This window comes from Periophthalmus magnuspinnatus, chromosome 11 (genome assembly GCF_009829125.3).
Source record: "Periophthalmus magnuspinnatus isolate fPerMag1 chromosome 11, fPerMag1.2.pri, whole genome shotgun sequence".
Lineage (NCBI taxonomy): Eukaryota > Metazoa > Chordata > Actinopteri > Gobiiformes > Gobiidae > Periophthalmus > Periophthalmus magnuspinnatus.
The window spans coordinates 13,951,039-13,965,105 of NC_047136.2; the positions used below are offsets into that span (position 1 = coordinate 13,951,039).

Consider the following 14,067-nt stretch of genomic DNA (forward strand, 5'->3'; position numbering starts at 1 on the left):
ACAAAACAAGTTTAAACCAATCTAAATACTTTCCTTCACAAATCTCTATTAGCTCCATTTATATCTTTGTCCAGTGAAGGTTTGTTTTTAAAAAATCTTGCAAACATTTTCCCCAAGGTGTAGTCATGTTCATCAAGCTTCTGCACTGGGGTTGTCAAAAAAATTGATAACCAGATAATAATCGATAATAAAATTTGAACATTTGAACAAGTGTATCTATACTTCGAAAAAAACAAAACGTTATTCTATAACTCTCTAACTATGTGATAATTTTATGACTTATTAAATGAAATGCTATAGTTTTAAAAGCATATTATCAATATTAGTATTTTGATAACACTATTCTACACTGTCTTAGCCGTGTTCACACACAGCCACCACATCAAAATTGAGACTAAACCTGGACTAGAACAGACCATAAACCAGGTCTACATCTGGGTTAAACCAGAATTAAACCATGTCAACACAGCCTCAAGTAAAAAAAAAACACTGGACTTGTATCATCTCATATGATATTAAAATAAAACAACAGTAGTTCTTCATGTGGACCCAGCTCCAGTGAGAGCTCTGTGTAAAGAACCTTCACAGAAGGCATTAACATCCTTCACCCATTCACCACCAGTGATTGATCCAGATTGATTGTAGATTTTAAATGTTTCTACAGTGTACTCCTATTGAGGAACTGCCTGATCTACACAGCCAGTTACATTTTATAGCCTTAAATGAATCTGTGTTTTATGTCAAGTTTTTAATGCATCATTTTCTACATTTGTGTCCTGGGCTCGTCACTCCATTTCACTTTATGTAATGCATTCCATTGCAATGGAAATGTATTGTATATGAAAGTATTAGCTGTGTTTTTTATGTAGCATAAATAATTCAGACACCCTCTTATTATTACAACCATAACCTGAACATGATGCTTAGCAACTGGAAGGTGAGTGCCAAAAACTGTATTTTATAATGCTATCATTTCTTCACTGACAATAAACAAGTAACAAAACAGTTTATTTATTTGCATCTAAAACCTCCTCACTTTTTATATAAAGAATGTGAATGAAAGGAAATAAAGGACTTAACTGCATTTGGTCATGGAAAATGGTGTTTCTTCGCACACATATCATACCACTAAAATCTGATAATGTGACATCTCTAGTTTTGAAATATCTTGAAAAATACTTGATACTGGCACTAGCACTGAACTATATTTGGTATGAAACACATTCAAACTCTGAGGTCCACTATAATGAGGCCACTTCTCCAAGCTGAGGTTTGATATAGTTTGTGGGTATTAGGTTCAACACAGTCACTTCACAACAACCAAATAGAAATCTAAAAACACTTGAAGTATTAAGTACTTTGTGCATACAACATCTTAACTACGTAAAATGCAAGCAAGAGGTTGTGAAGTGCATATGACAGGTTAGACGACTCATTTCCCTAAAATATAGTTGAAGTAAATAAATTTGTAGGTTATATTTAACTTTGGTGAAGTTTATACAATAGTTATTTGACAAATAAAAATGTATGACCTCTACCTTCTGCCTTTACATTGTTAAATTAATGTTTAAAATGTCAGACATGAAAATAGTCCCTGTATTTTTGAAATAGATTATTTTACAGGGACACTTCCAGTACATTACAACTTTTTTCTACTTTTCTTCACAAATTGATATTTGACTGGTTTAAAACTAACAAACAATATTTACCACAGGTACCATCCCACCATTTGAAGTAATATTTATAGAAATAAGAAAACCTGCCATACGCACTTAAATAAGAAGTACTGCACTTTGTAAGTTTAGAACAACAAAGAAGAGGATTTACTGTTGAAAATATAGGCACCCGTTTCACAATGATTTTGGTTTATGTCACGCTACTTTGATTAACTTCACATGCGTCCTCCTCGCACATACTCCGCCCTATCCCTAAACCCGCAAAAATACCCGATCCCTGATGACTAGGATTTTGAGAGGCCTGTCCGAGCAGCGCCATATTGTTGCTCAAGTTGCCATTGGTTACACTGTTGTTGTTATGCTGTACTCTCCCCCCTCCTCCTCCCCCATGACCTGTTTCAGACATGACCAAATGAGGTGACGACATCATCTCTCCCCCATCTTCACTGATTCTCCTGGTATCCCCCTCTCCTCCCCCACCTCCTCCCTCCCCCGCCCCTCCCCTTCTCTCACAGTGAGCGCGGTGCCTCATAAAACTGTCCCTCCACATGAATTTCTTCCCGCATCCCAAACAGTCGTACGGCTTGAGTCCCGTGTGAGTTTTCATGTGCTCCGTGAGGTGATGCTTCATTTTGAATTTCTTGGAGCAGACCGGGCAGTGGAAGGGGCGCAGGTCGAGGTGCATGTTGATATGACGATCGCGCATGCTTTTGTGAGTAAATGTTTTCCCGCAGTGACACATGAAAACTTTACCTGATGTAGCATTATTTCCATTAGCTCCTACCCCACTACCATCTGCTCCGTCTAAACTGCTTTGTAGAGAGAGATGTGCAGCTCCGTGCTCCAAGTTAGGACTCTTAAATGCTGCTCCTGGGATCATAGTACCTGCCATGCCAATAGGAGCTGTAGCAGAATCCATGGACAGAGCGGAGGCTTGGCTGTAGAGGAGAATCTGGTTTCCCTGCATGTCGAGTGGGAAGAGGGCTCGGGCGGAGGCAGCTGACTGCACCTGACCCAGTAAAGCAGAGACACGGTTGGAGCTCTGTGCTGAGCTCTCGTGCAGCTGCTGAGCCAAAGTGTGCTCCATCAAACTGCCTTCGAACTTGAGGTAGTCCTCTGGAGTCGGGCAATAGTCGGCCTACACAGGAGAAATGTATTCAGATAAATTAAATATAATGGGACACCTTGCAAAGGGCGTTTGAAAATTTGCTGTCATTCGCATGTTAACAGCGTCTTTGAGACGTGAATGACCCCACGTGAATATGTGGAACACTTTGGTTGCTACAATATTCTCACTGCTGAAGCGGTTTTCTTTTTACGGAACAGAAATGTGTCCCCTGTTGCAAATGATTATCACACTCCAATATTATCCTCAAATACATAGACGTAAAATATTAATATTAATATATAATTTATTAATTTTATGATTAATAATTTATACTACATTTTAAACAGTAAAATAAAAATATAAAATTATAACGTTTCACTGTTCATTCAAGCCGCATTTTCAGTTCTGGTCAGGTGATTGGTGGACACTGACTTATACACTGCCTGGTCACCACCAAAAAATAAAAGTCACACACTCTAATATTTCGTTGGACCGCCATCAGCTTTAATTACGGCACACATTCGCTGTGGCATTGTTTCGATTTTGCTTCTGCAACATTTTTCCACCCAGTGTAGCATTAATGTTTCACCAAGATGTTGCATTGATGATGGTAGAGTCTGACGCTGCACAAAGCCTTCTCCAGCACATCACAAAGATTTTCAATGGGGCTAAGGTCTGGACTCTGTGGTGGACAATCCATGTGTGAAAATTATGCTCCTGAACCACTCTTTCACAATTTGAGCCCGATGAATCCTGGCATTATCATCTTGGAATATGCCCGTGCAATCAGGGAAGAAAAAATCCATTGATGGAATAACCTGGTCATTCAGTATATTCAGGTGTCAGCTGACCTCATTCTTTGAGCACAGACTGCTGCTGAACCTAGACCTGACCAACTGCATGAGGCTCGTACCTTTTTGCTTAGTTAAATCCAGGTGGCGACTTTTTTGGCCAGGCTGTGTATCTATCTGAAGGGAGGAGCTAGCTACACTGAAACTGAAAACACCTCTTGTTTACAGTTTCTGTTTGTAAGCTAGGTCTATTGAGCTACACTAAATGTGCACTGTGCCTGAGTCCTACTTACCATAGCCATTCAAGCCCCAAGCAGCATTTTGAGCAGCGAAACGTCTTCACTCCTACAACGTTTTGTCCAGTTGACAGATTTTATGTATTTATTTTACTAAGGATCAGACCTGAACTACTGGGGGATTACACAGATAAATTTTAAATAGTGTGAGAGAACTGTGCAGATCATTTTTCTTGTTTATAAATGAAAAATACAAAATACAAAAAAAAAACACTGTATATCAGTGGATTTAAGTGGATTTAAAAGCACAAGTCTTTGCTATTATAAGCCCGTGTTTTCCTCATGGAAAACTGAGTTTTGCCTGGTTAAGTGCTGCACTTCCAAGGGCCTCATAGACAGAAAACCGGCTACTGCACAGCCAGATGCAAAGCCAGAGACAGGTGAAGAAGTCTAACCATGAGATTAACAGGGTAGTTTACAAGAAAATGTACCACTGGAGCTGTTCGTCATAGCACAAGGAGCTCCCTGGTCTGGTTTGGGCTTTCTAAAAAAGCTGAATTCAAAATTAGGTTCAGGCAAAAAAAAATTGAGTTGTGATAAGTCCAAACAGGCCACACAGGCATGTTATTAAACTTTCAGATGGAGGCATTTTCTATCATTGACACATTGACATGTAGCAGCTCAGCTGGTCCCGAATAATAAAGTTGGGATAAGTTACTCATACTGTTCCAATTACGCCTGTAAAAATATCAACTGTAGCATGCTGGATGCTGCCTTTGCCGTGCACACTGGTTGTCCTGTGCTTCCAACACGCTAAACACTTGCTCATTGTTCACACCTGTTCGCTGCTCAATTAGCCTGAAATTTGTAAAACACTTTGCTCTGCCTGTGCATGAAAATTGCTGATGCACTACATGTAAGTCATGTTCAGTGTGTACGTACCTTTAGAGGTGCCCAATAATACTATTGTCTTTGCACGCCTTTGAAACTCGGATGCACTCTCAATCATGTCCATGCTGAAACTAGTCTTTAATGCTTGTCTTATTATAACAATTACAACAAAAATGTATAGATAGAACATTTGAAGTATATATTTGAACCTACAGATGGACACTATTTGTTTTTAAATTATAACAACTGCAACCTTTTTGTTTTTGTATTCTTTATGAAGTTGTCCATTGGAGGATCAGTGTGTGTCATGCATTTCCTTCCATTTTACACAGCCCAGGCAGGTGAGAAGCACAAGGCATGGTAGCCTCTCTCCTCCAATTTAAAATCTCTATAGCAGATTCAATGCATTTTTAAAATATAATTCATTGTGTAATAGTCCCAGCACTAAAAACAGTCTCACCTGTGACTCCATGTCGGTTTCACTTCTATTGCCGAGCTCCGCAGACAAACTCCGCACGTTGGAAATATTAAAATCATTCCTTTCTCGAGACAGTTCGGCCTCTCTCTCTTCCTCCTCCTCTTCATCGTCTCCTGCTTCTTCTCCTGACACCACAATGAGGTCGTCGTCCTCCGTGTGTTCTGTTTTCACCACGACCCACTGTTTACGAGGCATGATACTGGGCTGAGAGTAGGTCGGCCGCTTCTGCTCCTCGCCATCCTGCAAAGAGTGAGATACTATAGATCAGAATTTATTTTTCATTTATAACTTAAATATTATCAACTACATATAGCTATTTGATGCAGTTAAATCACAATACTCACAATTCTCATTTTATATTTTTGTGCTTATGCTGATTTTTGATTGCCTTGATTGAGCTGCCATGTCAAGTGAAATTCTCCACTAAGATCAAGTTTCATCTTATATTACAAATAGTTTTTCATAATAAAAGCTACATGAAGATATAGCTTCAGATGACTTTAATATACCCTCAGAAGCAAGGCAGCCAATCTGCACCACTGGCCCCTCCAACCACCCCATTTATACATAGGAGTGAGTGAAGTGTCTTACCTAAGGGATGGGACAAAAACCGGTATTAAGGTATACAGCAGTATTAAAATGCCATGATATAAATATTGTGAGGATGGGCTTCTGACAGTATGAACACTTCATTTATTTGACTGAGTCTGTGGAAAAAGCAATGCTCCTCACAGTAGTAAACAGCTCTGAGGATAAAATGCTACTCCTATATCCACGTTTTTTGGCTGTTCACTGGACCAGATGTGCACAGCTGCATAACGCATACGCATTATGTCATATAAACTCCCGCAGGTAACGGATGAGCAGAAGCACATTATTGGCTAGAATTGCTAACAAAATCCATTCTATAATTATATTTGGTCAAACTACCTGTGTTTCACCAAACCTTTACACACCAAAGCAGGACATAACCAAGAAGCAATATATTATGTGCCAACACATTTTTACATTTAACACATTTTTAAGTCCCTTGTTTCCACGATATACACAACTCTCTGGTACACCATCATACTGTGGTATTTTTGGTCACATCATCATCATCGGAAATTTCATACCGTCCCCTCTGAACACAGTGATAGTTTCCACTAAAGCCACTTCCAAGATCTGGCCAAATAGGACATCAACAAACAGGTCCAGCCATGTCACGATAACTGCATGTACAATGTTATTATGAATGAATTGGTATTAGGCTATAATTGTCAACACACAATAAAATACAGCCCAATTGCAAAAGTGCTTGATTTTTCTCACAATTACCTGATATGACGACACACCAAAGCTATCGCTGACCCCGACTTCCTGTTCTGATAGGGAGCTTGTTTTCTTCCTCCGAGCACTGCCTCCAACTCTCGTCCTTTTCCTTTGATGATACAAGATCTCCTCTTCCTCCTCTTCCTCTTCCTCCTCCTCCTCCTCGATGAGAAACGCCTCCTCACCTCCGGACGGGGTGCAGTAGCTGGGAGTGTGGCTGGACCCTGCTCCGTCTCCCAAAGCACTTGTAGCCGCCGCATTACCCCCAAAACTGCTGCCATCTCTGGGGCTGAAGTAGTTGGTGCTGCTGGGTGACTGGCTTTCACTCAACGATGGATGGTTAGATTGGTTTACCCTCTGCATTTCACTTGAAGTACCTTGCTGTAAACCTGAACTATCTCCTCCACTTGTAGCTCCACTGTTCCCGTTGCTACTGCTACAACCAGGGTTAGCTAACACTCTCCCATTCCTGATACCATCCTCATTTGGGACCCCTTCTCCTTCGGACCCCCCTCCCGTAGTTCCTGTAGCCCGGCCTTCCTTCAGGAGTTCTGTGCATTTGTCCACAATGTGCCACATCTGGAGCACACTTCCCACAGTGAGGTAGTTTACGATGTTGTCTCGGAGCATGCGAAGCTGTCCCGTGTATGCACAGCTCAGGACGCTCTCAAAGGCCAGAGGGTCCATCACCGCCGGGATAGAGACGGTCGACATGTTCTTCAGAAGCACCTGGAGGATACAAAAAGCAAAATTAGCACAATTGTTACAAACGGATGCATATAGGACAATTTTTCTATCCAAGCTGTCAATGCCTGATTACAACTTCATTAGTCTTCAGTGCACCAGCAGATGATGCCCTAGTGCTGTTTTTTTGTGCTTCTTTGTTGTAGGTTAAAAAACCCTGAGAAATGTAAAATAGATAGAGAACTTTTAATAAGGAAGACTCTTTATTTAACAGATTTAATACAATTAAGTTTCAGCTTTTCAGTGTCTGTGTGTCACTAAAACACAAGCAGGTCAGTGGAAGGATGCATGTACCAAATTATTAACCGACATCTACAAACGTAATTCTCAATTCACAGATCCAAAGCACTTTGAACTCCCAAATGTCCCAGTACTGTTCACTTAAGACAGTCACAACATTTCTAAACTGCACTGATTCACACCAAAAAGAACTAATGAAAACAATATGCTTTCACAGAAATGTTCCAAAATCAACAGTGAATAAAAAAATAAATAAAAGGATGACATTTAATTAGGTAGTTTAGTTTATTTGTCATATACACATGCACACAGTACCATATGTAGTGAAATTCTTATGTACAATACAACATAAACAAAAAAAATTATATTAGTTACAGTTCATGAGCCAAGGGCTAATCATGAATAATCAGGCAGAAGAAGGTTGTTTGTATCACCAACTTACTTGTACAATAGTGGTCACTGGGACAAAGGGTTGGGAAGCACTGGCCTAAATCATTTTATAGTGGAGTGGAGGAACAAAGCCTACCTGGTCGTGAAAGTACGGTGAAGAGGCGGCCAACACACAGCGGTGGGCCTTGAACACATGGTCCTGTACATGGATGGAGAGGTCGCAGAGCTGTCCCTGCGCCCTCTGCTGGTTCAGACTGTCCAGAACGGAGGTCTGCACCGCTGGGAAGCTCACCTGCACCACAGACCCAAGGGCACGGCTTGGAGCAGAGCTGCTGCCCACCTCCATGAGTAGACCTGTCACAAAAACAAATTTTGAAGTACAATATGCTGCAACAGAAAAATATCACAATGCACGATAATATTGAAACTACTTTATACTACTGACCCAATAACTCTGAAAAAAGTTAACATTCATTTTGATTTTATAAGTGAACCATATTGGAAAATGTGACCAAAAATAAATAAATAGCACAATTAAAGACCCCTCCCCGAACCGCCACCTTAACGTGGTGGAGGGGTTTGAGCACCCGAATGATCCTGGGAGCTATGTTGTCGGGGGCTTCATGCCCCTGGTAGGGTCACCCATGGCAAACAGGTCCTGGGAGACGGGTCTGACTAAGAGCGGTTCAGAAGCCCATCATGAAGAGAAATCCAACGAGGCCGTTTACGTCGCCCGGACTGGCGTTACCGGGGCCCCACCCTGGAGCCAGGCCTGGGGTGGGTGCTCGGCAGCGAGCGCCTGGTGGCCGGGCCTTTCCCCACGGGGCCCGGTCGGGCCCAGCCCGAAGAAACGACGTGGGGCCGTCCTCCCGTGGACCCACCACCTGCGGGAGGAGCCATGAGGGGCGGGTGCGGAGAGATCCGGGTAGCAGTCGAAGGCGGGGACCTCGACGACCGGATCTCCGGACATGGAGACTAGCTCTGGGGACATGGAATGTCACCTCGCTGGGGGGGAAGGAGCCTGAGCTTGTGCGGGAGGTTGAGCGTTACCGGCTAGATATAGTCGGCCTCACCTCCACGCACAGCTTGGGCTCTGGAACCCATCTTCTTGAGAGGGGTTGGACTCTCCATTTCTCTGGCGTTGCCCGCGGGGAGCGGCGGCGAGCTGTGTGGGCTTGCTCATTGCCCCACAGCTCAGCCGCTGCGTGTTGGGGTTCACTCCGGTGAACGAGAGGGTCGCGTCCCTGCGCCTTCGGGTCGGGGACAGGTCTCTCACTGTTGTGTCGGCCTACGGGCCAAACAGCAGTGCAGAGTACCCGGCCTTCTTGGAGTCCCTGGGAGGGGTACTAGACAGTGCACCAACCGGGGACTCCGTTGTTCTCCTGGGGGACTTCAACGCCCATGTGGGTAACGACAGTGACACTTGGAGGGGCGTGATTGGGAGGAACGGCCTCCCCGATCTGAACCCGAGCGGTGTTTTGTTATTGGACTTCTGTGCTAGCCACAGCTCGTCCATAACAAACACCATGTTCGAGCACAAGGGTGTCCATCGGTGCACGTGGCACCAGGACACTCTAGGTCGGAGGTCGATGATCGACTTTGTTGTCGTGTCATCTGACCTCCGACCGCGTGTCTTGGACACTCGGGTGAAGAGAGGGGCTGAGCTGTCAACTGATCACCACCTGGTGGTGAGTTGGATCCGCTGGCGGAGGAGGAAGCCGGACAGACCTGGCAGGCCCAAGCGTATTGTGAGGGTCTGCTGGGAACGTCTGGCGGAGCCCTCCGTCAGGGGGGTCTTCAACTCCCACCTCCGGGAGAGCTTCTCCCTGATCCCGGGGGAGGTTGGAGACATGGACTCCGAGTGGGCCATGTTCTCCACCTCTATTGTTGATGCGGCTGCTCGTAGCTGTGGTCGTAAGGTCTGTGGTGCTTGTCGCGGCGGCAATCCCCGAACCCGGTGGTGGACACCGGAAGTAAGGGATGCCGTCAAGCTGAAGAAGGAGTCCTATCGAGCCTTGTTGGCTCGTGGGACTCCTGAGGCAGCTGATGAGTACCGGCAGGCCAAGCGTGCCGCGGCTCGGGCGGTCACAGAGGCAAAAACTCGGGGTTGGGAGGAGTTCGGGGAGGCCATGGAGGAGGACTATCGGACGGCCTCAAAGAGATTCTGGCAAACCGTCCGACGCCTCAGGAGGGGAAAGCAGTGCTTCACCAACACTGTTTACAGTGCGGGTGGAGAGCTGCTGACCTCGACTGGGGATGTTGTCGGGCGGTGGAAGGAATACTTTGAGGATCTCCTCAATCCCACTGTCACGTCTTCCGAGGAGGAAGCAGAAACTGGGGACCCAGAGGCGGACTCGTCCATCACCCTGGCTGAAGTCACTGAGGTGGTTGGCAAGCTCCTCGGTGGCAAGGCTCCGGGGGTGGATGAGATCCGTCCTGAGTACCTCAAGTCTCTGGATGTTGTGGGACTGTCTTGGCTGACACGTCTCTGCAACATCGCGTGGCGGTCGGGGACGGTACCTGTGGAATGGCAGACCGGGGTGGTGGTCCCTCTGTATAAGAAGGGGGACCGGAGGGTGTGTTCCAATTACAGGGGAATCACACTCCTCAGCCTTCCCGGTAAGGTCTATTCCAGGGTACTGGAGAGGAGAATCCGACCGATAGTCGAACCTCGGATTCAGGAGGAACAGTGTGGTTTTCGTCCTGGTCGTGGAACACTGGACCAGCTCTATACTCTCCATCGGGTCCTCGAGGGCTCATGGGAGTATGCCCAACCAGTCCACATGTGTTTTGTGGATCTGGAGAAGGCATTCGACCGTGTCCCTCGTGGTGTCCTTTGGGGGGTGCTCTGGGAGTATGGGGTCCGGGGCTCTTTGCTAAGGGCTGTCCGGTCCCTGTATGACCGGAGCAGGAGCTGTGTTCGCATTGCCGGCAGTAAGTCAGACCTGTTCCCAGTGCATGTTGGACTCCGCCAGGGCTGCCCTTTGTCACCGGTTCTGTTCATTATATTTATGGACAGAATTTCTAGGCGCAGCCAGGGGCCGGAGGGGGCCTGGTTTGGGAACCACAGGATTTCATCTCTGCTGTTTGCAGATGATGTTGTCCTGATGGCTTCTTCAAGCCAGGACCTGCAGCAGGCACTGGGGCGGTTTGCAGCCGAGTGTGAAGCGGCTGGGATGAGAATCAGCTCCTCCAAATCCGAGGCCATGGTTCTTGACCGGAAAAAGGTGGTTTGCTCTCTCCGGGTGGGTGGTGAGTCTCTGCCCCAAGTGGAGGAGTTCAAGTATCTCGGGGTCTTGTTCACGAGTGAGGGAAGGATGGAGCGTGAGATTGACAGGCGGATCGGTGCAGCGTCTGCAGTGATGCGGTCGCTGTATCGGTCCGTTGTGGTAAAGAAGGAGCTGAGCCGGAAGGCGAAGCTCTCGATTTACCGGTCAGTCTACGTTCCTACCCTCACCTATGGTCATGAGCTTTGGGTAATGACCGAAAGGACAAGATCGCGGATACAAGCGGCTGAAATGGGCTTCCTCCGCAGAGTGGCCGGGCGCACCCTTAGGGATAGGGTGAGGAGCTCGGTCACACGGGAGGAGCTCGGAGTAGAGCCGCTGCTCCTACACGTTGAGAGGAACCAGCTGAGGTGGCTCGGGCATCTGCTCAGGATGCCTCCTGGACGCCTCCCTAGGGAGGTGTTCTGGGCATGTCCCACCGGGAGGAGGCCCCGGGGAAGACCCAGGACACGCTGGAGGGACTATGTCTCTCGGCTGGCCTGGGAACGCCTTGGGGTCCCACCGGAGGAGCTGGAGGACGTGTCCGGGGTGAGGGAAGTCTGGGAGTCCCTGCTTAGACTGCTGCCCCCGCGACCCGGCCCCGGATAAGCGGAAGAAAATGGATGGATGGATGGACAATTAAAGACTTCTACAATTAACAAGCAAGTGTTATCATATAGGTATTCCAAGATAAAAAGATTTTTAAAATGCCCTACTAGTGTCAAAAATGTTATTGTTTTGTCTGGAAAGTTTCAAAGTAACTTCCCTATCTTACAGTTATTCAGATACAGGTGTTATGTCAATGGGTTTCAGGATGATGACAATTTTACACCATTGCCAAGGTAGTCGACAATTCAAAACAAAATATTAGATCTTTTGGATGGTCAAGTATACTCAAAATCTCACCAGTAAACTAGAAGATGAAACCCATGAACTGCAGATGGAAAAATGCTTTCTTACTCTCCACAGATTTTACCTGATGGTGTAACATCTCTTTGGAAACAAGCAGGTGGCAGCCCCTCCAACAGAAGTTACATATTTAAACTTTCAAGTAAACCAGCTTTCGTTTTGACCCCCACCTCTCATCTGACATTCACATCCAATGAATCTGTAAGGCAGCATTCTTTCATCTCCAGAACATCGCCCCTCCCTCTCCCTGCCTGACGCCAAGAAGATGATTCACAATTTGGTCACCTCCAGGCTGGACTACTGTAATGCACTCCTTATCCTTATACTCCCATCCTCCACAATCTAACCCTGCCTCTGACCTACTAGTGTGTCTATGGCAATGGACTCCCCACAAACCCATGAGACAGCTCCAGCGACAGCAACCTGCTCCAGGTCCCGCAGATAAAGTTCCACACTATGAGGAACAGAACCTTACGGCAGTTGAATACCCTCCCTATCCACCAGAGGGCGCCACAGTGGAAGCTTCAAAGAGGCAGCTAAAAACGTTTTTATTTCAAAAGGCACAGCCTGCATGTTCTGCTGAGCTGTGCTTTTAACGTTATGTGTTATTCTGTGGGATTTTAAACCGACTGTACCATTTTGAAATTTGTTTTCACACAAAGTGCAACGTAAATAAAATCTATTATTATATGATAAATTCGGGAAAACGCTCAAATGCTTTACATTCTTACCGTGGATTATTAAAGTCTTCAGACATGCAGTGAGTCAGACCTTTTATTGACTGCTTAATACTGCCCATCCATGTCCAGAGATATGGATGCATAATTTGATGACAGAAAATAATATATTTTGCAAACATTTATTTGATCACGTTTAGTTTGTCACATGTAGTTTTTTCTCCACTGCTGTCCCATGTTTGTTTAGGTTATATCAGAACCTGATCAGCAACTGGTTCTGAAACAAGTTCCAACATCTATTCAAAGAAAGGACTGTGGCAAATGGACGACTGTCAGACCAGAAAAACTAGTTCACCGTGTCACAAACATCTTCATAAATAAGGACATTCTCTGTGATCGTGCTTTCCGCTGTCAGATTCAGACATTGAAACGAAGACTACAGATGTGTTGTTAGCATGCTAGCTCGTTAGCTCAGACGGTTTAAAAAAAAATGTATGTATACAGTAAGCTTACCTTTTTAATTGACACCACGGCCGCTAGGTGAGATGAGCATATCGAGACCAGGGGCAGACTGTCCTGTCATTTTATACAGGCAGATAAATACAATCTTCATTTTGCAGAATCTGGGTCTCAATCACAACCGTGTAACTGCAGACAGACGCGTCCCCTTTAAGCACACTCCAGACACAGCCAGACTGGGCCGACACAAAACGCACTGTGGGAGCGCTCATCCGCGGCTCTCAGAATGATGGGAAATTAGGACTGTTGCCATAGCGATGAACAATTTAAGACAAAATTATATTATAGATTTTAAATGGGGAAAAAGTAGTCAAAAATGAATTCGTTACCGCAACAAATTACGCGATCGGGGGGGAAAAAAGTTTTGAAAGGCTGACAGAAATTCCAGTTTATAATTTATAAATTTTACGGTCAATCGAGCAACAGGTGGTGGATTTCCTGAATAGTAAAAACAAACATTCATAGTGAGGTGATATCTGTCTGCCACACACCAACACAAACATTGAATCTGTGGACAAAATATACACTGAACATAACCTACTTAAGCTTATTGTGAATGAATATCACCATTATAGACGACAAATGTAAAACAAAAATCAACTTCCAGTACTTATCTTAATAGAAGCTTTAAAGTGATTGTAAACACAGAAACATGGCTGAAGGAAACTGTTATAAATGATGCAATGGCTGTGGTATATACTATGTAAACAGAATGAACAAAAATGGAGAGTAGACCTCTGTGTAGATGCTCACTTAAAATATAAGGCTGTCGAACAGATGACAGTGACAATCAATGTGATGGAAATTATGACTGTAGCAATTAATAATGAA

The 14,067-nt window shown here is 45.0% G+C and overlaps 1 protein-coding gene across 1 annotated transcript; it reads right to left on the reverse strand.

The window, feature by feature from the left end:
• Positions 1-992: 992 nt before the first annotated feature.
• zbtb22b (zinc finger and BTB domain containing 22b) lies at positions 993-13,374 on the reverse strand. Its single transcript, XM_033975179.2, has 5 exons — positions 13,231-13,374; positions 8,002-8,219; positions 6,498-7,220; positions 5,163-5,420; positions 993-2,814 (listed from the first exon to the last, which is right to left on the reverse strand). The coding sequence occupies exons 2-5, from the start codon at positions 8,209-8,211 to the stop codon at positions 1,867-1,869; spliced, it is 2,139 nt and encodes a 712-aa protein (XP_033831070.1). The 5' UTR covers positions 8,212-8,219; positions 13,231-13,374; the 3' UTR covers positions 993-1,866.
• Positions 13,375-14,067: the final 693 nt, after the last annotated feature.

Coding starts and splice junctions, on each gene's coding strand:
- zbtb22b (XM_033975179.2), bottom strand. CDS start 8,211: ATGGAGGTGGGCAGCAGCTCTGCTCCAAGCCGTGCCCTTGGGTCTGTG. Junction 5,421..6,497: donor TTGGTGTGTCGTCATATCAG/GTAATTGTGAGA, acceptor CACTCTTTGCAG/GATGGCGAGGAGCAGAAGCG. Junction 2,815..5,162: donor AAACCGACATGGAGTCACAG/GTGAGACTGTTT, acceptor TCTCCTGTGTAG/GCCGACTATTGCCCGACTCC.